Below are 25,539 nucleotides of genomic sequence, written 5' to 3'. Positions count from 1 at the left end.
CATAGCTAAATGCCTCTAGAAGAGGTGTTTATTGTTTTTTTTTTTTAAGCTGCACTAAATGAATTCCCTTTTTGAATCCACTGTATATTTCAATATTTCGAACCATGACCAGCTCACTATTTCCTGAGCTGGAACTTGCTAACTTCTATGATCGTTTTTTCATGAAAGTTGAGAAGGCCGGGCCTTGGCCTTTTGTTTCTTCATGAGAAGGTGTGACACTGCCTATAAATGTTTCTTACTGTGAAACACTCTGAATGTGAGGCTGTAGTCAGGGTTGTTTCTGGTGGTTTGATAATGGCTTGCATGCTGCTTTCTGGCTTTCCGTCTCTGTCCAAGTTGATCAATACTGCATCTTAACCAATGTTTCACTTCAGTTAACCACAGCTTTACATTCTATCTCCTATCCTCTGATCTTTGTATACCCCAGCATATTGAAAAAGAGTAAAAGTATTTTCTATCAGGTAGGTCCACAGAGTGACAGTTGCCATTGCAGTGCTTGCTATTTCACACAAACACCATTTCATACCTTCAACTTCTTGGACTTTCTAAATTGGACCCATGTCTAAATCAGGGTATTTGACAATCTCAGATGATGCTACTGCCTATGTGCCAGTTAGTTCATCTTCCTACCAAAATCATCAATGGCACCACAGTATCCACTAGCTGTACAATTTACAGGGAAGCACAAGGTTAATCTTGTCACCTATAATTCATCTTGAACATGTTCATATTTGGTACTCAGAAAACGTGTAAGCTCCTCCCAATACAGAAAATTCTTTTAAGGCAGCATATGTACTTCTGATTTACTAAAAATGATTGTCATCCTCCTCTCATTCTTCTTTTTGGTATGAACCAAAAGCGGCTAGGAGCAATGCCTCAAATAACCAGAAATGACCTTTTGTTGATACAAATTGTATCTCTTTTTTTCCTGATTGTATAGAAACAAATGTACAAAACTCATCTTAAGCTAGGTTTGGCACTGAATTTTCACCATGAGGTTTGTGGCACTGTGTGTCACAGGGAAGTAGCTCAGGGGTTGTGAGGGAGCTTTTATTTCTAAAGGGCAGTAGTAATTTATAGACAAAAACAATTTTTCAAGGCCTCTTTATTACCAGTGCACAGCTATCACGTGTACAATTTCAAGCATTATATTGCATAAGTTCTCTTTAGCCTATTAAATTTAATATGTCCTTGAAAAAGGGATTTTGTGTAAAAAGTATCAGTGTTAGTGACTCATCTGCAAGAATCTATAAATGGAGCTATACAAATATGAATACATAAATACAGCATGGTTCTTAGTTATTAGAGAAACATTTTCTTTATATTGAGGTCTAGGCACTTCTTGACTTTCCATTTTGTCTGTAATTATAAAACAGCAAGTAACAAAGAAGCGTTGGGACCCCCTAGGCTGCCTTGATAATAAAATCAAGCTTCCTTCATGGGGCTAAGCATATGTCCTTCAGGATACTTACCTCTAAGCCCTCAGCAGGGGTTACTACAAAGCGTTTTGTGCGGTTTTCAAGAAACAGTGTGTTTTGCAAGAGGTGCTTTGTAATTTTAATCATTTCACTGATTTTCTGACCTCATAGCAAGTCTGTGCCTGTTGAGGTCTTCAATTTTGTAGCTTTTCTGATTTTTTTTTCTTCTTTTTGTGATTTTGTTGTTTTCATTTTGATCTAAAGGAGAAGTGTGACCCCGGAGTGGCATGGTCAATCCAGGGCACCCTTTCTGTAAGACAACTCAAAGGAAAAGAAGCCTTTTCAAAGGTAATATCGAGCCATTGCACTCTCTCTTAAGGTGCCAGGTATGGAAGGGAGACTGACAGATGCCTTATGGAAATGGTCTACAAAACTTTTCTTCTTCTAAGTAATAAAACACATAGCATGATTCTCTCTCCCTCTCTCTCTCTCTCTCTCTCTGCCCACCCTCTGCTAGTTTCCAGGAGAATACTTCTCTAAAATTCATTTTTTTTCTATTTTGGAATAAATTATCTTTCTTTATACAGTAATTCAAACACTGATTTCCATTAACCTTTGGCCCTGAGTTTTCTTCTAACATAGAAGAGTTCATTTTGAGAGGCACTCAGTTACCATTCTATCTGTGCTGTAAGTATGGGACTTTGTACAAATGCCCTTTTTGAGGGCCAAAAATTTCAATACACTTTGTTCTACTTTGTGAAGCAGGTCTGGATCTGCACAGAGAAAGTAATGCTGAGCTGTCCAAAGAGTCCGCTCAGGTCTCCCTCCTAACCCTCCTCTGCCTTCCCCTAGTTTGTTTATCCTCAGGTCTGACACTGAGGAGTGCATAGTCTTCAGCTGAAATGGCACTATAGTTAGTTCTCATTGGAAACAAACAAGTGTATTTCTGGAACCTGCTTGTCTAAAATAGTCAATGCCTTTGTAAAGACTCAGCATATTCAATTATCTATTGTATGGTAGCTAGCTATATACATAGATTGACTATTTTTAGTCCTGGTTTGTGTATTGTTGAGCTATAGTAGTTTGCTTTATCCATTTGTGGGATTAAACAATACTGTTTAATGGTTGTAAACTTTTATAAAATCTCTTTGGGTTTTTTGTTTGACCCAAATATAATGTAAGTCTCAATGACAAAATACACAAAGTTAACCAGAGGTGAGTGAAAATATAGCCCTTCCCCAGTTTTGTCTGCCCCTATAATGCACGTGCATTGCTTTGTAATATGCTCTCACTAGCATGAATGTGCTATGACTACTTCATGAGGTTTTAATTTGTTTCACCTATAATTGTGATGGAAAATGCTGTATCGCTGACAACAATGAACTGTAACCAGTTATTTACTGCATAAACTATTTGTCTACTGACCACTCATGGCTCCGTTTCTTTAAGAATACCAACAACAATGGGCCGGGCGTGGTGGCTCATACCTGTAATCTCAGCACTTTGGGAGGCAAAGCAGGAAGATCACCTGAGGTCAGGAGTTCTAGACCAGCCTGGCCAACATGGCGAAACCCCGTCTCTACTAAAAATACAAAAATTAGCCGGGTGTGGTGGCACGCACCTGTAATCCCAGCTACTCGGGAGGCTGAGGCAGGAGAATTGCTTGAACCCAGGAGTTGGAGGTTGCAGTAAGCCGAGATTGTGCTACTGCACTCCAGCCTGGGCAACAGAGTGAGACTCCATCTCAAAAAACAACACAAACAAAAAACAAAAAACAAACAAAAACCAACAACAACAAAAGCCATACCACACATACATATACATACACTCTAGTTTGCTCCTAAAGTATTAGATTTACGTCCTTGCGACTTATACTGGGATAAACTATAAAGCCAGGGATTTCCCCAAATGTGTTCATTTGAATTTTACCACAGTAAGTGTATGTCCTCAAATTTTTGAAGACTAACAGTTCCAAGTGCTAATCAAACTGGCGTTCCCGGCAGGGCAGGGCTGGGCCTGCTTTTGCTCACCAGTCAGAACCAAGTGGTGGGCCCAAGGCCCAGACTTAATTTTTGTATGCAGCCTATAGTTTCTCCCCTGAATAGCCTCAGGGCCAAAGATACATCATCTGCTGTCTCAGCCAGAATATCAGAGCCAAAAGGTGCCTCCTATCCTACACTTCACACTCAGAGTGCTCAGCTGCATCAACCCCTTCAGGGTATAGTGCGTGAACTGAGGCTCCAAGAGCACTGAAGAGATTTGACTAAGGCCGAACAGAATTAGTGGCAAAGGCAGGACTGGAAGCCCAGGCCTCACGACTCCCAGGCCGGTAAGCCCTTTATCATAGTGGAGTTGGTTCTTCTCTCTCTGGAGCCTCCTACCTACCTTCCACCGCACTCCAGGCCAGTCTCATTCTAAAGGTAGAGGTAGCCATGATGGTTGCAGCAGAGTCCAGCCTACAAGCCTTTGGAAGAGGCTATTTGTAAATCTGAGAATCTTTTTTTTTGTTATCATCCTCCATGGGACTAAGAGTGCTCATCTCTCCCCACCTTTTTCCTCTTCTGTCTCTTACTCTTCCTGTCACATTCCTCAGGCATACATGTATCAAGTTCTTACTGAGTACCAGATGCGAGGGGGGGCGGGGGGGGGTCTGGCCTATACTAAGCTAGGCAGACAGAAGAGGAACAGTCCATCTTGGGGAACTTGTACTCTAGTGGGAGAATGAAGCACACTCAGAGAATAGAGTAAGAAATTAAGACTTCCTTGGAGGGCATTGGCAGCATGAGGGTAAGCAGAGTGGTAAGAACTACTAGAATTCCAAAAAGGGACAATCAACAAACATCCAGTCATTCTGCTAATCTCAGGTGGAAAATGAACTAGTCTGGTCATATCCCTCTCCACCTCCCCTCGGGCCTCATGTAATACCAAGTCTTTCACATCACCATGTTCCAATTATGTTGTACCCTGCATTTGTGCCCCCAACTATGCTTTCTCAACCTCTCCAGACTTTGACCTTCCTTCTACTCCTTGTTCTGACTAGTATTCTTGCCTTTAAAGACCCAGTGCCAATGTCCAACCTCCTGGTCAAGCCATTGTTAGTCCCTCCCCACAGTGGGCCTTGCAGGAATATTGAGCAATACCTCTTAGCTCTTGTCACTCATTTTGGCACACCGTCTCTACCATAAAACAGGGAGTTCCTTGGGCACGGGAACCATGTTATTTGCCACTGATGAATTACCTATCAGAGGGGAATCTCTGAATTGCTGTTGTTGAATAATAATATAATCTATGCTCCCTTTCCTTGACCCCATCCTTGTTTCCCAGTTAAATGTGTGCATTTCAGGCTGGGCACACTGGCTCACACCTATAATCCCAGCACTCTGGAGGCTGAGACAGGAAAATCACTTGAGGCCAGGAGTTTGAGGCCAGGAGTTTGAGACCAGCCTGAGCAACATAGGAAGACCCCCATCTCTACAAAAAATTCAAAAATTAGCCAGGTGTCATGGTGCACACCTGTAGTCCCAGCTACCCAGGAGGCTGAGGTGGGAGGATTGCTTGAGCCCAGTAACTGGAGGCTGCAGTGGCCCATGATTACGCCACTGCACTCAAGCCTGTGCAACACAGCAAGACCTTGTCTCCAAAAATAAAAACAAAAATGAAAATTGTGTGCAGTTCAGACTTTCTAATCAGTCTATCTCTAATCAGACAGAAAACATCCATGGGCACTAGGCTAAGTAAGGTTGCTTCCCGACAGCTCCACTCCCCACCCACCAACCCCTGCCGTCTGAAGCCCTTCAACCTGGCCTCAGAACTCCCAGGTTCCAGAAGGACACCAGCCAACAATGACCCTTGGCTCTTAATCTCTGGACCTGGACTAGAAATGAGCTCATGTAGTCTGCTTCTCATCTTGAGATCAGTCTTTGAGGGCCAGGGGAAAGCATGACAATGGGTTATTTATATAGAGACCTCAGTCCTAATTTCAAGGCTTCTAAACCCTGGCATGAACCTACACCACTCACACATACAAAGCATGATATGCTTTAGACAACACTTTCCCATCTATTGTCTGTTTCAATCCTTATGAATATGTGAGGCAAATATTATCTCCCTGCAGGTGAAAAAAACTGTGGCATGATTTGTCCAAGGTTGCTCCTCTTAAGTGGTAGAGCTTGTCTGGAACCCAGGTCTTTGGTGAGCTTTTTCCTGTATACCAGTGCATCTGAAACCTCAGTGTGCAACAGAATCACTTCAAGGGCTTGCTAAACCAAAGACTGCTGTCCACTCTCACCCCTTCTGATTCGAGTCAGGAGTGGAGTCCAATAATCTGCATTTCTAACAAGTACCCAGGTGATGTTGACATTTGCTAGAGAACACTGATCTATGCCGACCTATTAACTTGCTCTGTGGCCTTAGACAAATCCCTTTTTTTTCCCTATCCCCCTGTCTCAATGCATACAATGGAGCGGGGCAGGGGTGTAGACTAGAACTGTGACTTTCAGACCTTATTTATTTTTTTTTTAGCAGCAAAACCCATCTTTCTGGCCAGGTGCGGTGGCTCACGTCTGTAATCCCAACACTTTGGGAGGCTGAGGCGGGTGGATCACCTGAGGTCAAGGGTTTGAGACCAGCCTGGCCAACATGGCGAAACCCCATCTCTACTAAAAATACAAAAAACAATTTGCCGGCCTTGGTGGCGGGCACCTGTAATCCCAGCTACTTGGGAAGCTGAGGCAGGAGAATCACTTGAACTCACTGCAGAGATTGCAGTGAGCCGAGATCGTGCCATTGCACTCCAGTCTGGGTGACAGAGTGAGGCTGTCTCAAAACAAAACAAAAACAAAAACATCTTTCCAAAGAAATCTTATATATGATTCCAATACACAAGAATCTGGTGAAGTGCTGGATGGGAACTCAGAGCTTGTGGCACCTATCTCCCCACAGAGCAGGCACTGGAGTACCTCCCGGAATACACAACTGCAAATCCCTTCACTAGATGTAGCCTACATGTTCTTTTTTTTTTTTTTTAATTGAGACGGAGTCTCGCTCTGTCCCCCAGGCTGGAGTGCAGTGGCGCGATCTTGGCTCACTGCAAGCTCCGCCTCCCGGGTTCATGCCATTCTTCTGTCTCAGCCTCCCGAGTAGCTAGGACTATAGGCGCCCGCCACTACGCCCGGCTACTTTTTTTTTTTTTTTTTGTAGTTTTAGCAGAGACAGGGTTTCACCGTGTTCGCCAGGATGGTCTCGATCTCCTGACCTCATGATCCGCCCGCCTCGGCCTCCCAAAGTGCTGGGATTACAGGCGTGAGCCACCGCGTCCGGCCGCCTATATGTTCTTTGAGAACTCTTCCAGCTCTGACATTCCAAGATGCCAACAGACTTCTAGCACTTGCCATCGTGAGGGGACAGGGGAGAGTTGGAAGGAAACTGATGCTGCACAAGACTGCTTTGCCCATGCCTATTGCTTGGATCATACACAGGAAAGATCTTAACACTGCTGGGCTGTTGGACTAATGGATCCCTTTGACAACTTGATAAAAGCTGTGGACCAGCCCCTTAGAAAAATGATTATACACATACCCACAATGATACTTAGTATGTCCTTTGAAGTGTTGTAGACACTCTAGGGGTCCTAATCCAAGTTAAAACTCTTGTCTGGGCTCTGGCACAGCACTTTTACCAAATTCCTCTTTGGCATTTTCTTAGTATAAGCCCTCTCTATCATTTCTTGGTGTGGCCATTTACAGAAATCCCTTAAGGCACCTAGCAGAGGCATCAGGTTATCATTTGGTGACTCTGTCCCTCCTCACCAGACTGAAGGCTCTAAGGAATGAAAACATGGTTTATTCATCCCTATCTCTTGCTAGCTCAGGGCTGACATGGGGTAGGCACTCTAAGGTGAGGTGAGTTTCTGAGGGGATTTGGTGACCACAGAGAACAGGCTCTCTGGATCAGTCCCTAAGATATTTCTCTTGCTCTAATGCACACCACAAGGAAGCCCACTCTCATCTTTTCTAGGCCAAAAGAGTGCAGAAGTCACAAAGAAAATCTCTCTGGCTTTCAACTGCTGTTTGGTGCATAGTGTGAGCAGGTGTGGAGAACAGCAGGAAGCCTGTTGGGTAGCAGCAAGGCGGCCTGACTCTTCCCACTGTCAGGGAGGCTCTAAACAAACCACCTGTCCGCTCGCTAGGTTCTGTAGCCAGCAATGCCTCTGGGGCCTGATGCTTCCAAGTGAGCTGGCCTCATACTACAGCTGAGAACAGAAATGGTTCGAGGAGTCCGGAATAAGATATGGGTGGAGCCTCGTTATGGGAGCAATCAGAACTAGAGGCCCACAGGGCCTCAGGACCTGGTTCCTGGTCAAGCCTTGTCTGGAGCCTCCACAGTAAAGGGAAAACTATACTGGTCTGCCCCAGGGCCCACCCTCTTCATCTCACAAACACCAAAACTACAGTTGCCTGTTTATTATTTTTCAAAACAAAACAAAAACAAAAGACATTCAAAATTCCCCTGTGGTGGACAACTGACTTGATGTGGCTGATCCAGGCTGTCTCCCAGGTTGTCTCAGGGAGCATCAGTTGTACTAGGGGGTAGGCTGTTGCCCTGGCAGGGCTGGATGAACACTTGCACCAGGGATGGCCATCAGAAGAGCTGCAGGCCAGTTTTGAGCCCATGCAGCTGCCCCTGGCTCCAGAGAAGGCCCTCGAAGTTGCTGCTGCTGCTGTTGCTGCAGTTGCCACTGCCGACACCACAGCTCAGGCCCAAGGTGCTGAGGAAAGAGTGGGAGGTCAGTCAGGGAAGGAGGCAGCTTTAGGCTCTGGAGGAGCCAAGTGTGCTTGACATGTGTGTATCTGTGGGATGGGCCCACTCTCCTGTCTGGCTTTACAAAGAGGCTGGAGCAAATCCTAGAAACGACTTCATGTGGGCTCCAGGGGTGGCTTGGCCCTCTCCTCAGTTGAGGAAGGGAGGGAAGGAGGCAAGGAGCTTTTCAAATGAAGCTTTATGCAGAGCCCTAGTAGATAAACCAGATTAAAGTAGAGCTGTTTGGGTTGAGGTAGGGGAGGGGGCCCCACACCACCTGACTCCCAAGACATTGAAAGTAGCTGCCTTAACAGGGCCACCTTTCAAGGCCTTAGAGCTTCGGGGCCAGGGCACTCCAGGCTGGATCCCTCCCACACCCAATAGCTGGTTAAGGGGTCCAAGGCCAGGCTTGGGCTCTAAGACAAGGCCCACAGTTGCAAGATTGCTTTAGGGAGGGTGGCTCTGCCCTCCTTCTCCCTGGCCCTGCTCATAACACTCTTGCTTCCCCTGTTTCCCGCAGGTCAAGGTCCTTCCAGCTGGGTGAGGGTGACAGCTGAGAGCAAAGCCATCATCCTACCCTCAGGCAGATCCATGGTTACACTACTGCAGCTGAAAAAACCCTTACAGATGATCTAGTCCCACCACCTCCCATCACCCACAATCTTACAGATAAGTTAACTGAGGCCCAGAGATGGGAATGGACTTGCCCAAGGCCACATAGCCAAGTCAGGGGTGGAGCTGAGACAAGGAGCAGGGATGGGCATGCCCTTCCACAGCAGAGGAAACCTCCTGACTACAGTGGGTGTGGGAGCTGGGCTGAATCAGCTTCCTTCTTGACTGAACAGCTCCAGCTGCCCACACTTCACCCTTGATATCCATGGTACTCAATAAGCCATCCTTACCCAGGTCCCGGCTGATTGGGAAGGACGGGTAAGGGCACCTCTGTCTCAGACATGTGAATCCCACTCCCAACTACAGATCTCCTGGCTTCCCCAGCTGCCGCCTCTCCTCTCCAAGAGGCCTGCTGGCCACGGCCCGTGGCCTTGGACAGAGTCCATGGCATTGCCTTGGGTCTGGTCTGCTTCTGGGGCCCCTGGATTCTATAGCCCTCTCCCAGGATGTCCAGATGAAGAGGGGTTCATCTCCCAGGGAGTAGGCAGGCAGCAAAGGAAAAGACTCGGTCTCAGGGCCCTGCAGGGGTTCCTCTCTAGTACTCACAGGATTTTCCTGGTCAGAATGGTCCAGCATTCTGGAATGTACAGCCCTTTGGATGGGCTCCTTTGTGTTACCAGCATAGCCCCTCAGCAAGGGCTGCTTGGTTCCTGGCTCCCTGGTGACCCAAGGGCTCCCACGCCTGTGATTCAGAGGCGAGTTTCGAGGGACAGCATGAAGCCCTGTGCAGGCCTTGCTACCAAGGTGCCTGGACAGTGTGGGGAGGCCTACTGACTACTCTGTGCACATTTAGACAAATCCCTTCCCCTTTCTGGGCCTTAGTTTTCTCCTCAGGAACATGAAAAAGCTGGATGAGAGCATCTATTATTGACCTTTTAGGAGTGGTGGACCAGTTAAGAGAATCTGCTGAAAGCTATGGACCCTTCTCCTCCCAAAATGTGTGCACAGACACACACACACACACACGTCCATCCATAAGCACAAACTGAATCCAATCTGAGAGGGATGCCAAGCCCAGCTGTGTGTGGCTACTTCACTGGCTCCCCACACTAGGGACAGGGAAAGCTGGCAAGGGCCCAGCCAGGGACTGGGGCTTACACTTCACTCATTTAGGCCCTGACTGTGGACAGCTACCTCCCCCACCCACCTCACCTTGTCTTCTCTCCCTCCCACAGGTGGCAGAGAAAGGGGGTGAGAAATCCTGTTGCCATGGGCACTCACTCAGTCTTGCATGTTGAGGGTTCCAGCCGCTGCTCTAGCACAGGCTGGTCCAAAAGATACATGGTGTCATAATTCTCCAGCATGAGCTCTGCTGGGTCCTCGGTCTGACCTGGCATTCGGCCTAGGGGAAATGTGTCCCATCGCACGTCTTCTGTGGAGCAAAGGGAAGTGGCAAGACTGGGCTGATGAGCTGGTTCTCCGACTGGTGCACAGGCCTGCTCACCTTGTCCATCCACCCACCCCACTTAGCACGGGTGGGCTCTCTCAGGATCTCCAGCTTCACTGCTCTCGGTATCACTTCTCATGAGCCCCTCTCCACCAGAGTGCTTCACTACACATTTTTTATGGTCCTTCTTCCCCTCTATTTGTTTACGTATACAAGTATACAACTACAGACATTTTTGTCCCACTTTGCTCTTTTCCTACTTCCCCAGGCATGTACCCACACAGACACAAATAACAACTTCAGACCTGGCTGTATCACTGCTTCAACTTCTCATCCTCACCCCTATTTCCCTGTCTGCAGACACACACATAGGGACACATCATGGAGGGTCTGGATGTCCCAGAATTCCCAAAGCACCTCCCCCCTAAACCCCAAATCCACCAGTACCTCAGAGTATCTGAATGACCTAGATTTCCTACAAATCTATACACACACTCCCCTGCCTGTTTGAATACCACATATTTTCTTAATGCAGAGATACACACACACCCCCATGCCCATCTCAGGGTAGACTCCCTGAGATAATATGTTCCCCTGCCCCCTGCAGTTCCTGCCCCAAGATGCACAAGGTACACCCCTTTTCTGGGGAAGGGCTGTCTCACTACACATCCCACCCCTCACAGCCACCCAAGTGTGTATACAGAAGCACACACACACAAGCCCTTCACTCAGTGACTGTCCTGTTCACTCCCTGCCTCCCACAAACCTCATTCATTGGCATACAACCAGGAATCTTCCTGTCCCTACCTCCCCACACATGTGTACACAAAGAAGGAGCAATGGCAAAGGAAAGAGGGAAAGAGTTAACGTTCTAGACTTTCCACATTCACAACTCACATCCCCCCACATACAGATGCTCCACTTTAGAATGGGGATGCCGGGCATCCCCCATCCCGCTCTGTCCTATCACTGAGACACCTACCACACAGTATTATATTAAATGTCCCTCCCCATCCTTCCACAAATGCATTCAGTGTTTTCAAATGAAGCTTTCACTAGTGCATTCCACATAGTTTCCATTTCTGGCCTTCTGCATCTCCCTGGTACTCAAAGAATTCTCCCTGTCATAATGCCCCTGGCATTCTATAATGTGTCAACGCTGGACCAACTTTTTATGTAACCCAGAGCTCCTCAGGAAGGACTGTTCCTCTACTTGTTCATCCCCCTCCCCTGGCTCTCTTACTGGAAGCTGTGCCTGTCTTAATGTCCTGCATCACCCCATGATACAGAGACACCTTCGTGCACAGGGACCACTACCCACATAGGCTCTGTCACTGATCCAATCATCCATCATCACTAATATCCCCAATGCTGTCTACATCACTGCCCCTGCCTCTTTATCCTGATACCCTTGTACATGTCCCCAGTGACGGTGTGAACATATAGGCCACCTCTGGATGGCTATATCTCATTGCCTGTTCCCACTACCCCTCCATAGACGCCAGCCTCCATGCTGTCACTTCTCTCTCACAGACACCTATTAGCCCTCATGGATTACAGCAACCCTGCCTCCTCTTCACAAAGCTGTACAACAGCCTGCTTGGCCATGACTTCTTTAACTGCCCCTACTTTTCCCTTTTTCACACACACACACACACACACACACACACACTTCTGCTTATGTCAATGCCCCTCCCTTTCAATATTTACAAAGACCCCCCCAACACAGCCCTCCTTGCCCTAAGTTATCTGTCACTGGGCCATGGTTTGGCCAGCACGTATAGGCACACGCCCATATACACACACAGAGAGACAGATTTTATGTTTTATGTTCCAGCCCTTCCACCCTGTCCATACAAGGGCAAACAAAGGCCATAGTATCTTTCTCTATAAACTCATTCACTGCCTCCCCTCTCACTTTCTGCCACTGCCCACCCCACACCACACAGGCCCAGCTGTTCTGCCTCCCTCCCCAGGCTTTAGCACACAGACTCCACACTGTTCTGTCATTCCTTCTGGGTCTTCCAGCCTCCGAGGTTCCTGTTCATTAACCTAAGCAAGGGTACTCAAAAGGAAGAGCAGATCCCTATCACTAACCCTCCCTGCAGCCTCTTCCTGGCTCAGTCTCACTAATTTGTGTGCTCACCTAAAAATCACAGCATTCCTTATTCTCTCTTGTGATTTCACTTCCTGTTTCTCTGACTTAATGCCCTAGGTTCCTTATTTCTAATACACAGAGCAAAATCTTGTCTCATGACCAGCCAGCCTCGAGGCACACACACACATACACAGAAACCACTGTCTCACTGCAAGTGAAAAACACGTGCAGAACCATATACATACACATTCCCTACTTTTCGCTATCTTCTGCCTCTATGTTACTGCCCAGGGCTCACACCCATGTCATCCTCTCAGAATGTGCTCTTTATATGAGGTAGCCAGCAGCCTGACAGTGGTCCCTGGCACTCACAGGCTCCATCCTAAGAGGCAGGAGAAGCCACCTGTCATCTATGCACCAGGCTGCCTCCAGGCTTCCCTCACATTGGCTACCTCCTGCTACTTTCCATCTCTTCCTAGGGTAGAAGGAAGCCTCAAGAGCCAGCCAAAGAGAAAAGAAGTTCATGTGGGGACAAAGTAGTTCTTACCTGAGCTAACCTGCCATGCAGAGCCCTGCAAAGCTCCTCTTTTCTGGGCCAGAAGCCTAGCATTCTCGGCAGTGGGGGACTCTTGCCCTGTAGAGAAAGGCCCCACCTCCATTCTGTCTTCCTCTTCATCATCTTCATCATCGTCGTCTTCATCATCATCTTCATCCTCTTCCTCCACTTGGTCATCATTTTCTTCCTCCTCCTCTACCTGGTCTGGCAAGACCTCGTTCTCCTCCTTCTCCTCTTCCTTGACATCATTAACACTGCCCTGCTCCTCCTGCTGCTGGGCCTTTGCTTCAGACCCGAAGCTGGAGCTGGCTGGTTTGATGCTCCAATACAGGCTGTCTAGTGTATATGGAGACTTCCCAATGGGGGAGGCCTCAGAGCCCTCCTGCACCAGGCTGTTTTCTCCACTCTGGGTATAAATGGAACAGATGCGCAGCAGCTTCTCCTGCTCCTCGTCTGGCAGGCCCTGCCCCATGGCTTTGAAGATGCTGAGCAAAGGGAGGGATGGGGTAGGAAAGATTCAAAATCCCAAGCCACTTCATACCCCAACACTCCAGGGTTTGAACTTGGTCTCTGAACTTCCAGATCTGCCTCTGAAAGGCAGTGTAGTAGAGCAGACAGAACATAGAAACAACAGGACCATGGACCCCGAACAAGCTCTGTGGTTCATCTCTGTGCCTCACTTCCATTCTCAGGTAAAATGAGGACAATAATGATACCTAATGTATAGGATTGTTGGGAGGAGTAAATAAGAAAGCTCACATAGAATGCCTGGCACAGTGCCTGGCACATAGTGGGCATGCAATAAATGATAGCTATTAGTCTGCACTTAAAAGCTACATAAATACACAAAACAGCCAACAGGCCTGCAGGGCTGGAAATGAGCAGATCCCTCTCTTCTCTGGCCTAGCTGAGCAACCTGTCTTGAGCTCCAAGGATATGCCTGGAAGTGTTCTGGGCTCCTTCTGCGTGGAACACAAACTGTGATCCCTTTATGGGAGCAGCTACAGCCCAGCCTGGAATGGAGGAAAAGAAAAAAAAAGCAGCGGCTGACAAGACAAAGCAGGATGTGGGAGGGAGGCCAGATGAGCACTGCAAACCTACTGCAGGCACTGCGGGGCTGAGGGAGACAGAGAGCACGAGGAGGGCAGGAAAGACCAAGGGAGGGCTTCGTGCAGGAGGTAGGGCCCGGGAAGCCCAGAGACAAGAGCAAGCACAGGGTGCTGCTGCGTGCAGTGAGTAGCCCAGCTAGAGGGCACGGCCTGAGCTGAGGAGCCGTGGGAGGAAGAGAGGGCTGGGAAGGTAAGTGTGTGCATTGGTGTGTGTGTGAGGGGTCACTTGCCAATTCTGAGTACACATGAAGGCCATGTATCTGAAGATCACCATGGTGACTATGTGGAGGCTGGCCTGGACAGGCAGCCAGGAGGCAGGGAGACCAGGGAGACCAGGGAGGAGCCTATTCCGACAGTTGAGGCCAGAGTCGGGGAGGGCTGACCTGGGGCACTGGCAGTGGAGATGGGATGGAGTGAAGCTGTGAAGGACACACAGACAGACAGAGAGCAGGGCTTGGTGACTGATGGCAGGGGTCAGGCAGAGTTAAAGATGATGACACTGTGCACACAAAAGACGGCGCCAACAGCAAAACCACCAACAGATACAGAGCTGCTGGGAAGGGGAGCTTGAGGTGAGAAGAGTGTGAGCACCCCTCACAGAGCCTCTCATAGAACCTGGCACTTAATGGGCACTTGGTCACAGATGGATGCGGATGGTTTGCAGGCGGGCTATGAGCTCAGCAGGTTGTTTTCTCTCTGGGCACATGCAGACTGGTCACATATGCAGAGTGACTGGTCAGTGGGGGCAGGGCTGGGGAGCTGATGACTTGACTGGGAGATCCTGTCTATGGAGCCAATTTCATATTCCAAGAGAATAGTGGCTCAAATTAAATTGATATTGGCTGGCTGGGGAAAGTGCTTGAAAAGCTTCCAGCCCTATCAGATGAAAAGCCAGAGAGAAACTTTGTCCTCTCATGGTGGTCCATTAGTGTGATTAATCATAAATATTCCCAGACACTTGATACTGGCAAAACGCCTCATCAACCTGCTTCTGATTACCCACCTGCTATCTTGAGCCATTAGTCTGACCACTAAGGTGCAGGGGTGATGCGAATCTTAAAATACACCCCCTTCCTTGAGTATGTCTGGTCATAGCTCAGGACTGAGGTCACAGAATTCAGGCTGGTGGAATGAAGGTAGACTTTGGGCTCACACCACCTGGGCCAAGATCTCTGTCCCACCATCAACAAATGTGTGGCTATTAGATAAGTCCCATCACTCCTTAGAGCCTCAATGTCTTATCTGTCAAATAGGTTATAATACATAATACTTCCACCTCCCAAGACTGCTGTGTCAAAGTAAATGAAATTAACCTCTACAAAAAAACACAGCACCATGCCTGACACTTAATTTCCAATAGTATCTTTTATTTTTTCTCTGGGGTAAACAAAAGCCAAGTTCTGTGTTTAACAGATGCTTTCTGCAATAATACAATCTAGTGGAGTATTACAGAAGAGCATGGGACTAACGACAGGCTATCTGGATTCTGGCCCCAGCTCTGACTTGCAGCATAATACCTGGGCAAACACCCTCTGTTCCCCACTCTGTGTAATGGGGTGATTAGGACTAGATTCACTGCTTATCTGGGAAAGGCAGGATCTGTGCACAAGAAATCGTACCCAAGTGAGCCGCTGTTACTGCTGGCATGTCTCGCATCCCTCTGGTATGCTTGGGTTGGGAGAAGATCTCTGTGGTCCAGACTTCTCCAAGACCAGCAGCTTCCACTCTGCAGGCACTTAGGATTGGAAAGTACCTTGAAGGCCACCTATCCAAACCTCTCCATGCTGCTCTTGTCATTCCCTCCCTCCCATTACATACACATGCCATGTTCCTTCTGGACTTTGACACTTGCTTTATTCTTTCTCCTGCTCGAATTGTTCAAATGCCTCCTCTCGAAACTCTGACTCATCCAGGCCCTTTTGGTTCTCCTCCCAATTTCCCACCCATCCACATCACTTCTAGTCTGGAGCACACATCTGGCAATGTGGCTGTTCAGTCCCAATTCCTGGAAGTCTTGCCTTGACTGACTTTGTCTACAAAGCCACTTTTAAAATCTTACAAATACCTCTGTGTCCCAAATGTCATCAGGGTTAAAGAAAGACTTTTGGACTCAATAGGGGGATCAGGGACTAAGAGGGTCTTGGCATCCAGACTCCCACTTCATTCATTCCCCAGGCACTGGGTCAGCTCCCACCAAGGACAGCACTGCTAGGAATGAGAGAGCAGAGCATGGTTCAATTCAACAACATTTACTGAGGCCTGTTTGGTGCCTAGACTTGTGTGGTGTGCTGGGGCACAGACAGCTGACGTAGAGTCCTTGCCCTTGAAAAGCTTAGTCTGATAGAGGGAAGGAGACACTAGGGGAAGTAGACACGGCAACACAAAACCTCAGATTTGGGAAGTATTCGAGAGTCAACAGGACAGGGTAGATGGTGCTGCCACCAAGTGAGATAGGGAACAGAGGAGGAAGATCACTTTAGAGTTGAGATGGGGACTAAGACGACCAATTCTCTTTTGGTCACAGTAAGGTGCCTGTGGGCCATCCAAGGGGAGATGTCTGACATGCAGTCGAGTACAGGAGGCTGAATCTTGGGGGAAGGGCCAGAGCTAGACCGATTTGGGTCTCAGCACTTTACAGGAACTAGTAATAAGCACAGGCATTTTTCAAGGAGGGGGTGGTAAACAGCATCAATGCAGCAGACACAGAGACTGACAAGGGCCCACTGATTTGGTAATTAGGAGGTCAAAGCAACTCTGGGGGTGAATGTCAAATTGCAGCAGGTTGAGGAGTAAGAGGGTAGTGAGGAAATGGAGAGTGTTGAGTGTAGACTACTCTTTTGAGATGTTTTGATGGGAAGGGTGGGAATGATAAGCTGATGATAACCCAACAGAGGGATGCAGGGTCAAAGGAGATTTTGCTTGTGTTGCTGTTACTGTTGTTTTGTTTAAGATGAGAAAAGCTCAGGCACGTTCCTAGGTTGAAGAGCAAGAGCCAGCAGAGCAAGGTAGAGGCTGGGGTGAGGCCCCAGCGATGCTGGCAGAGGTGGCTCCAGAGCACAGGTGGAGGAGCAGGCTTTGAGGTGGGGCAAGGCCACCTCATCCTGAGACTGGCGAGAAGGTTGAGTGCAGCCGCAGATCAGTTCACGAGGGCTGGACCTCAGGTCGAGGGGGCCCTGCTGGATGCCTCCATGTGCTCGAGGAAGCTAGGGTGAAATGGGAGAGGGGGAGGGGCTTGAGGTGAGCGGTAAGGGTTTAGAATAGTGAGGAAATGGGAGAGAAAGTGGTCAGAAAACAAGTAAAAGTTCAGACAAGCAGAACTGAGGCCTCGCCCAAGATTAAAAATCATACCTCTGCAGTGGCAGCAATCCGCAGGGCTATGTGGTTTTCTCCAGCAGAGCTCAGCTACCCGGGCTGAGGAGCAGGGGAAGCAGAATGGGGAGGATCAATTACAGCTCAGGGGTTTGCAAGTCAGATATGGCCAAAGGATGGGCAAAGCTGAAGGTGCTGATGATGAGTGGCCGAACTGAGCAACCACAGACAGGATAGAGGGGAAGCAAGGTCAAGGGATGCAGGAAATGGAGGGATGGAGATCTGGATGCAGGCAAAGAGCAAATGTCATGGGATGCAAGGGTGAGAACTAGAAGGACGAGAAGTGGTGGTCACCGAGTGGGATGCTGGGATGTCAGCTTTCAGAGGTGGAACAGCTCCGAATGATGGAAATGGGTTGCTGAGTGTAGTGGAGAATGAAAGTCACTGGAGTTGAGGAGCTGCAGAGTGTCAGATGAGTCATCCAAATGAAATAGATATTGCTCAAGAAAGCAAGAAGGAAATCAGGTGCTAAAGGCTTCCATGATTATGAGGGAAGTGGCTCAGGGTCAGGAAATGACAGAGAAAAGGAAAGGGAGACAACCACAGGTATTTACCAGTGCAATATTCAGTTTGACCATAGAACCCAGGGTGGATGGGGTAAAGGAGACTCACAGGAGGTATGGCTACCATGGTAAGTTGGGCCAGAATCAGAAAGATCTTTGAATGTCAGGCTGAGAAGCCTAGACTTAACAGGAAGGCAATAGGGAGCAACTGAAGGTTGCTAAGCAACTATCAGAGGTATATTTCGGAAAGATAATAGAGGAAACAGCACTGGGCTTGGAGTCAGAAGACCTGGGTTCAATAATAAACAGCAGCTACCATTTATTGTGCACTTACTCTGTGCAGGCCACTGTGCTAAGCACTCTAGGGGGATTGTCTTATCCATTCCCACACTGGACTCAGTTCAGTCAGGTCTTAAGCTGTATGATCTTAGGTAAGAAAACCCTACCCCTCCCCTCTCTGGACTCAGTTGTCCCATCTGTCAGTGGGAGTGAGACTGGGCTAGCTTGTCCCCAAAGGGCCCTTCTAACTCAGTCATTCTAGGGCAGTGTGGCCCCGAGGCTTGAAGGGCCTCACCCTCTTACCAGATGGAATTCAAGAGACTTACATCCGAAGGAGTTGGGGGCTGGCCCAGCAAGGTGAGCCCAAGCAGGACTCAACCATCCGGGGCCAGTCAAGGGAGGCGGAGCAGTTGAACAGCCTCCAGCCCCTTCTTGCTTCCCACTGGCCTGCAGAAAATCGGCGAGCATTCCGTCCTGAGAGAGAAGAGAGGATCTAAGGAGAAGGAAGCAGTGAGCCCCCCACCCAACATTTCACCTCAGAAAGTTTGGCTCTGTCCCTCCCCATCCCCCCAGACTCCCCACCTATACCTCCCAACTGCTCAAAGAATTCAGGGCACTTTGCCCCAGCCCAGTTTAGTTGGCTCTGAGAAGAAAAGGAAAAGGGAGATTTGTCCACTGCTTCCGCGGGGCCCTCTTGGGCAAACCTAAACCTTTAACACGGGAGGTGTTTGCCTGGAGCTTCTTAGCAGAGAGCTGAGGACAGTGGCAGAGGCTCCTGCCTGGGCTGCCTTAGGCCCTAGGGCTAGGGCTAGTCTCCCTCACCAGTCTTGGTGTTGGCCACGATCAGTTCAACGGTCCATCTGAGGATGTAGGTAGGCCGGATCCCGCTGATCCCCAAGGCTGGCAGTTCAGAGAGCATCCTCTCCAATAGGGCCTGCGTGAAGTTCTGGGAGTGCAGGCCCCTGAGCAGGGGCTGCCAGAACTGAGAGAACGGCTTTGGCACCAGGACGTCATTCAAGTCCACGTTTTCTGGTTTGTAAGGGACACCCATTTGAGGGGGCAATAGGAGGGAGAGAGCAGGAGAGCACGGAAGAGAGAGCAAGAGACAGCAAGAGAAAGGAAGTGAGAGTGAGAGCAAGAGAATGTGTGCGCGCGCATGAGCCAAGCCCCCCACCAACAACAGAGTTGCCACCGCAGAACAAAGGAAAGAGGAGAGCAGAACAGTGGGGAGAGAGAAACCAGTTAGTATCTGGCAACCAACAACTGACTCAAAATAAAGTATAAACAAAACAGAGATCTGGTTCTAGCTTCAGCTTTGTCAAGAACTCACTGTGTGACTTTGGGTCAGTACCTTCCCCTCTCTGGACCTCAGTCTGACCATCTGTAACATGAGGATGTTGGACTAGATGACCTCACAAGGCCCCTCCAATTCTGCTGTTCTAGCTCTCTAGCTAGCAGCTAAATCACAATGAACATGGCACAATAATGTCATTAAGACTCCCCGACCCCCCCCCCTCCCCCCCCACCCCATTCCAGACCACTTAAGGACAGCCCCACAACGGTCAGTGAGGCTACCTGTTCTGCTCAGCCAGAAAGGCTGAGGGAATTTCAGAGACCGCGGAATGGCAGGAAACAGCCTTCACACCCCAACCCAGGGCCCCCCAGCCCACCCCAGGTGTTCCCACCCAGGAATCAGAACCCTAAGGGTGCAGTGAGCCCCCAGAACCCTACCTTCATACTCTATCTGCAAAGCTGCCAACTGTTCAAATGTGGGGACCAGGAAGCCATCATCCAGAAAAGCATCCAGCACAGCCTCCCTGGAACAAGAGGACACTAATTTAGCAAAGTGATGCTGGCAGAAGACCCTCTCCTACTCCTCCACCTACCTCCAAAGCAGTTACTGCCTCTGGCTCAAGTGGCTGAAGCAGTATAGGGAGAGGGGTGGTGGGTGGGTAGGAGTGGGGAGGAAGGGAGTTGACAATTGGATCTTAGGCTTCAGCCTCCTCGAGCAGGGGCTGGTTAGAGGCTGGGATCAATGCGTTTTGAACAAGTGCTTACCAAGCACTAATGCTGATCTATGGCCCATAATGAGGGCAGGAGTGTCTGAATACACTTCAACACACAGACAGGAAAAAGTTCCACATCCACAGAGGAAGGAATTAAATGCCCGGGATCATGGGGTCAAGGGCTTTTAGACTCAGTTCTTGCAGTCTGTTTCTCTCAACCACTCTCTAGTACCCTACCCCTTCTCTTCTCTCTGGCTACCTTCTTTTAGATCCTAGAAGTAGAAATCTTGGGGACCCAACTGCTAGACCAAATACGGTCCACAGGCCTTATTACTAGGGGTTCTAAAAACCCAGAACAAAGTTAGAGGGGTTGCAGGAATAGGCTATAGAGATAATCTCCCATCTCTATCTATTAACCCATTTATGCCTAGTGTTCCATTATTGGAACCGCCAGCATAAATGGGTTAATAGCTCAAACCTACACCAGCAACAGCAAGCTGATTCCTCCAGAGTTAGTGGCTTCCCAAGAGGCTCTCTGCTATAGTTTGGATGTTTGTCCCCTCCAATTCTTATGTTGAAATTTGATCCCCAATGTTGACCTTGGTGCCTGTAGAAGGGGTGTGGGTCACTGGGTCGGATCCCTCATGAATGACTTGGTGCTGTTCCCACAGTATCAAGTTCTTGTTCTATTAGTTTCCGCAAGGGCTGGTTGTTAAAAAAGAGCCTGACATCTCCCCCTCCACCTTGCCATCTGATCTCTGCAAAGTGGGCTCCCCTTTGCCTTCTGCCATGAGTGGAAGAAGCAGCCTGAGGCTCTCACCAGAAGCAAATACTGGCACCATGCTTCTCGTACAGGATACAGAAGCATGATATAAACAAACCTCTTTTCTTCATAAATTACCCAGCCTCAGGTATTCCTCTATAGCAACACTAAACAGATACAGACATTCTCCTAGCTGACCAAGCCTAGACGTGGAAAAAAGAGCTCCCAAGGTGTCCTAATGCCTGGAAAATTGACATACTTAGATCCCAACCTCCAGCATTACCAGGCAGATGCTACTGTGTTAGGGGCATAGTTTTCCCAGCTGCTAATGAAGCCACCACCAACTCTTTTGGTGAAAGGTAGAGCCAAGAAACCTAGGCTGGGCAAACACTGATAAAATACTTTTGGAACTAGTATCCTGGACATGAAGAGAAGACTCCAGGGGCAATCCCAGCCTACACTGTAGTTTTCACCCAGGGTTACTCTGCCACCTACACCACCTACCTACACTCTCCAACTTCTCTTTAGCTGAGGTTTAGCACTGCCTCCACAGGTTCTTAGAGGAAAGTCCCCCAAAGCCCTTCCAGCTGAATTTAGGTAGAAAGCCCCCAAGAGCTAGGGAGGAAAGAAGAATGGGTAGACATACTATGCGCCTGCTCTGGACTGAGCTGAGCACTTTGGTTTGGGAAAAAAAGGCTCACAGCCATACTTGAGAGACAAGGAACTTAGTCTCTAGGAGCCAGACCCTGAGAAGGTCCTGCCTCTATTCCCCTAATCATGACTATCCAAGGGATGCTAATACCCTCCAATGGCAGTTCAAAAGAAAACACCAGGCTGGGCGTGGTGGCACACATCTGTAATCCCAGCACTTTGGGAGGCCAAGGCAGGTGGATCACCTGAGGTCAGGAGTTCCAGACCAGTCTGGCCAACATGGCAAAACCCCATCTCTACTAAAAATAGAAAAATTAGCTGGGCGTGGTGGTGCTTGCCTGTAGTCCCAGCTTCTCGGGAGACTGAGGCAGGAGAATCCCTTGAACTCGGGAGGTGGAGGGTGCAGTGAGCCGAGATCGTGCCACTGCACTGCAGCATGGGCAACAGCGAAACTCCGTCTCAAAAAAAGAAGAAAAAAAAAAAAAAAAAAAAAAAAAAGACAAAACCAGACCAGGCCGGCTGCAGTGGCTTATACCTGTGATCCCAGCACTTTGGGAGGCCAAGGCAGGAAAATCTCTTGAATCCCCAAACTTGAAACCAGTCTGGGCAACATGGTGAGACCCCACCTTTACAAAAAATTAAAAAATTAGCCAGATGTGGTAGTGCATGCCTGTTGGTCCCAGCTACTTAGGAGCCTGAGGTGGGAGGATCTCTTGAGCCTGCGAGGTTGAGGCTGTGGTTAACTATGTTCGCACCAATGCACTCCAGCCTGGGTGACAGAGCACGACCCTATCGTAAAAAAAGAGAAAAGGTCAGGCTCAGTGGCTCATGCCTGTAATCCCAGCACTTTCGGAGGTCCAGACAGGCAGGTCATTTGAGGCCAGAGTTTGAGACCAGCCTGGCCAACATGGTGAAACCCTGTCTCTGCTGAAAATACAAAAACTAGCCAGGCGTGGTGGCTCACATCTGTAGTTCCAGCTACTCTGGTGGCTGAGGCATGAGAATCACTTGAACCCAAGAGGTGGAGGCTGCAGTGAGGCAAGACTGCACCACTGCACTCCAGCCTGGGTAACAGAGAAAGATACTGTCTCAAAAAAAAAAAAAAAAAAAAAAAAAGACAAGACTAGTAACGCTCACCATATTATCTTTTACCTCAAACTTAGACAAGGGCTAGGCAGTGAGGTGGTAATTATCAAGGGATTTTCCTAGTTGTCAAGAGCTCCACATGCCACCCGACAGACAGGAAAGCAGCTGGCCAGGAGATGGATGACAGTGGGCATTCCTACCTCTGGCCATTCTAGTATAGGCAACCCCCACCTGGAGGTTGGCAGGGTCGAGGGCAAACAGTTCTGCCAAATGTAGGGTCACTGTGGAGGGGATCAGGATTATCCCTGGGATTCTGTACAACAGAGATTGGCAAGCTAGGATAGGGAAACCGATTTCAATGAGGCTGCTACCCTCTATCCTAGAGAATACGCAGCTCCCGGTTACCTAGTTACACACCTGTTCTCGCATGTAACGCCCTTGAGCTCTGCCAGGACACATTCTACACGTGGGGACGGGTTATTCCACGCCTTAATGGCCTTAGGTAAATACCTAAATTTCTCCAGCACCTGCCAGTAAAGAGGGTCCCATCAGAAGGCTGGTTCAGCCAAGCAACCCACCTCCACCCCTCCAGGATCCCTTCCCATAGGACCTCTCAGCACTGCCCTGCAGGGGACAGGGCAGGGCATGCAAGGGTGGACCCACAACTCCCCTATTGGCCTTGCAACTAAAAATAGCCTGACTCTCAAATATGAGACTTTCTCCTCCTTCTCTCTCCCTCCCTCCTCCAACTGAATTTCCTGTGGGCAAATACTGAGACATTCAATGGGAGAATGTGGCTGGAGATAGAGACTCTTAGGCCAAAGGGCCAGGGATGAGGGGAGGCAATGAGTTACAGAAGAAAGATAACTGGGAGATTCAGGTACTAATCCTGGTTCTATCATTAAATGTGTATGTGACTTTGGGCCTGTCCCTTCACTCATCCATGGCTTCAATTTCTTAATCTGTGAAAAGGGAGGACTGAACTAAATGGTTTCTGAGTGACCTCCCTAAAAGCAGCACCCCTCCAGCTCACCTGATTTAGGGAAGCTCGTGGGCCCCATCTACTGGTCAGCTGAGGAATTGCAAGGCTGCGCAACTACCCATTCCCAGTTGTTCCCTACCACCCAGTGGGGCAGATTATCCGCAAACTTCATCATCTGTTCCCTTCCATCGGTGTGGAGGATCAGTCAATTGGACTCTGCTCCTCTTGTGTCCTTCCTAGTTCCCCCCTCTCTCTTTCCGAGAAGTTCCCTCACGCTTTGTCACTTTTCTTTCAAATTCCTTCTCAAGACTTCTCTCAGGTAGCTGGCAAGAGGGAAGAAATGGCTGGGGCAGATGAGAGCACATCAAGTCCAGGGCACTTTCTTACCGTAAACTGCTCCTCTTCATATGATACCAGCAGTTTTCGGGCTCTTTCTGAAAACAGAATGGGGAAACAGATAGGACTGCCAGCCCAGACCCCTGTTCCTGATGGGATTCTGAGCCTCTCTCACCTCATTTCTTAAGTTGTAATTGGGGAGCTAGAATTCTTTCCCCAACTACTTCACAGGGCTCAAGATGGTTTGTGAAGTGAATGTGACAGCCATTATACTATGGAAACTAGCCAGGAAGATGGTTTGTGACAGTAATTTTTTAAGCTAAGACTCACCACAGCCCCAGAGGAAATGCTGAGCCAGGGAAATAAACAGCATTAACTCTTAAGCCTGAGCCTTCTGGGCTCATGGGCCCCTTTCTGCCCTCCAAAACACCTACCATATAGCTCTTTATGACTCAGGGCCTTTTTGCAATGAGAATCCACCTCTTCGCTGCCTTTGCTCTCTCCATCGGCCTTTACATCTGACTCCGCACTTTTCCCATTATCCTGAGGCTCTGGTTTCTGTTCTGTGATGTCATCAACAACAATGTTCTCATCTTCCTCTTGATCCTCTTCCTCTATCCCTTCCCTGAACTCCTCCAACTCCCAGGTCTCTCTCAGGCTGTTCTCCAGTTGGCGGCACCAATAGGTCTTCTGGAGCCAATCTAGGACAAAGTAGCAGCCTAGAGGAGGGAAGGAAGGCAGTGCCACAGGATCAGGCAGGCAGCTAGCAGGCCTCCAGCCTCATCTTGTGGGCATTATAGGAAGGCCCCAGGAAAAGGCTTGGCTCCAAGGTTCAAATCTCAAATATCCAGAAGCAGCTTCTTTCACTCTGGGTTATCCCCGTTCTTTGCTTTATCCTGCTCACGAGCACCTTTACTAGAAAAAAACTATTATTGGACTTAGAGACGGGATGCCAAAAACAGCAAGTGGCTAGTAAGTGGGAGAAGTAGGAATCAGCCCCATTAGCTAGTTACATGGCGTTGGCCAAGTCTCCCCTTTTCTAGATCTCAGTTTTCCCATCACAAAAGGTGAGGCTAAATCCGGGACTCTTAATTGGGATGGGGTGGATGTCCAAGGAACTCCTGGGTTCATGACACTGCTGATGGCTCATGTCTGACAACCTCCCCACCTCAACTACGGAGAGGTATGTGAGACTAATGAGGGACTACTTCAGGAACAACATTTAATGGGGGAGTGGCCGGGCACTGTGGTTCACACCTATAATTCCAGCACTTTGGGAGGCCAAGGTGAGCGGATCACTTGAGGTCAGGAGTTTGAGACCAGCCTGTCCAACATGATGAAGCCCCAACTCTACTAAAATACAGCTGGGTGCAGTGGCTCATGCCTGTAATCCCAGCACTCTGGGAGGCCGAGGCGGGCAGATCATGAGGTCAGGAGTTCAAGACTAGACTGACCAACATGGTGAAACCCCATCTCTACTAAAAATACAAAAAAAAAAAAAAAAATTAGCCAGGCATGGTGGCGGG

General features: G+C 48.7%; 1 protein-coding gene across 6 annotated transcripts in view; it reads right to left on the bottom strand.

The window, feature by feature from the left end:
• Positions 1-7,864: 7,864 nt before the first annotated feature.
• LAS1L (LAS1 like ribosome biogenesis factor) overlaps positions 7,865-25,539 on the bottom strand; it is a 22,006-nt gene continuing 4,331 nt past the window's right edge. Inside the window, exons 5-14 of one of the 6 annotated variants that reach the window (XM_023198424.1) lie at positions 24,448-24,732; positions 24,065-24,111; positions 23,113-23,222; positions 19,921-20,006; positions 19,520-19,570; positions 19,012-19,218; positions 18,516-18,663; positions 12,921-13,414; positions 10,110-10,260; positions 7,865-8,184 (exon numbers count right to left, since the gene is read on the bottom strand). In XM_023198424.1, coding sequence (XP_023054192.1) covers positions 8,058-8,184; positions 10,110-10,260; positions 12,921-13,414; positions 18,516-18,663; positions 19,012-19,218; positions 19,520-19,570; positions 19,921-20,006; positions 23,113-23,222; positions 24,065-24,111; positions 24,448-24,732 — 1,706 coding nt within the window. In that variant the 3' untranslated portion in view covers positions 7,865-8,057. Of the gene's footprint in view, positions 8,185-10,109; positions 10,261-12,920; positions 13,415-15,384; positions 15,774-18,515; positions 18,664-19,011; positions 19,219-19,519; positions 19,571-19,920; positions 20,007-23,112; positions 23,223-24,064; positions 24,112-24,447; positions 24,733-25,539 lie in introns of those variants that run through there. The other 5 variants (XM_023198425.1, XM_023198426.1, XM_031935040.1 and 2 more) reach the window with 5 other exon arrangements.

Source organism: Piliocolobus tephrosceles, unplaced genomic scaffold, assembly GCF_002776525.5.
Source record: "Piliocolobus tephrosceles isolate RC106 unplaced genomic scaffold, ASM277652v3 unscaffolded_23098, whole genome shotgun sequence".
NCBI lineage: Eukaryota > Metazoa > Chordata > Mammalia > Primates > Cercopithecidae > Piliocolobus > Piliocolobus tephrosceles.
This window is presented reverse-complemented; position numbering and strand designations above follow the sequence as displayed.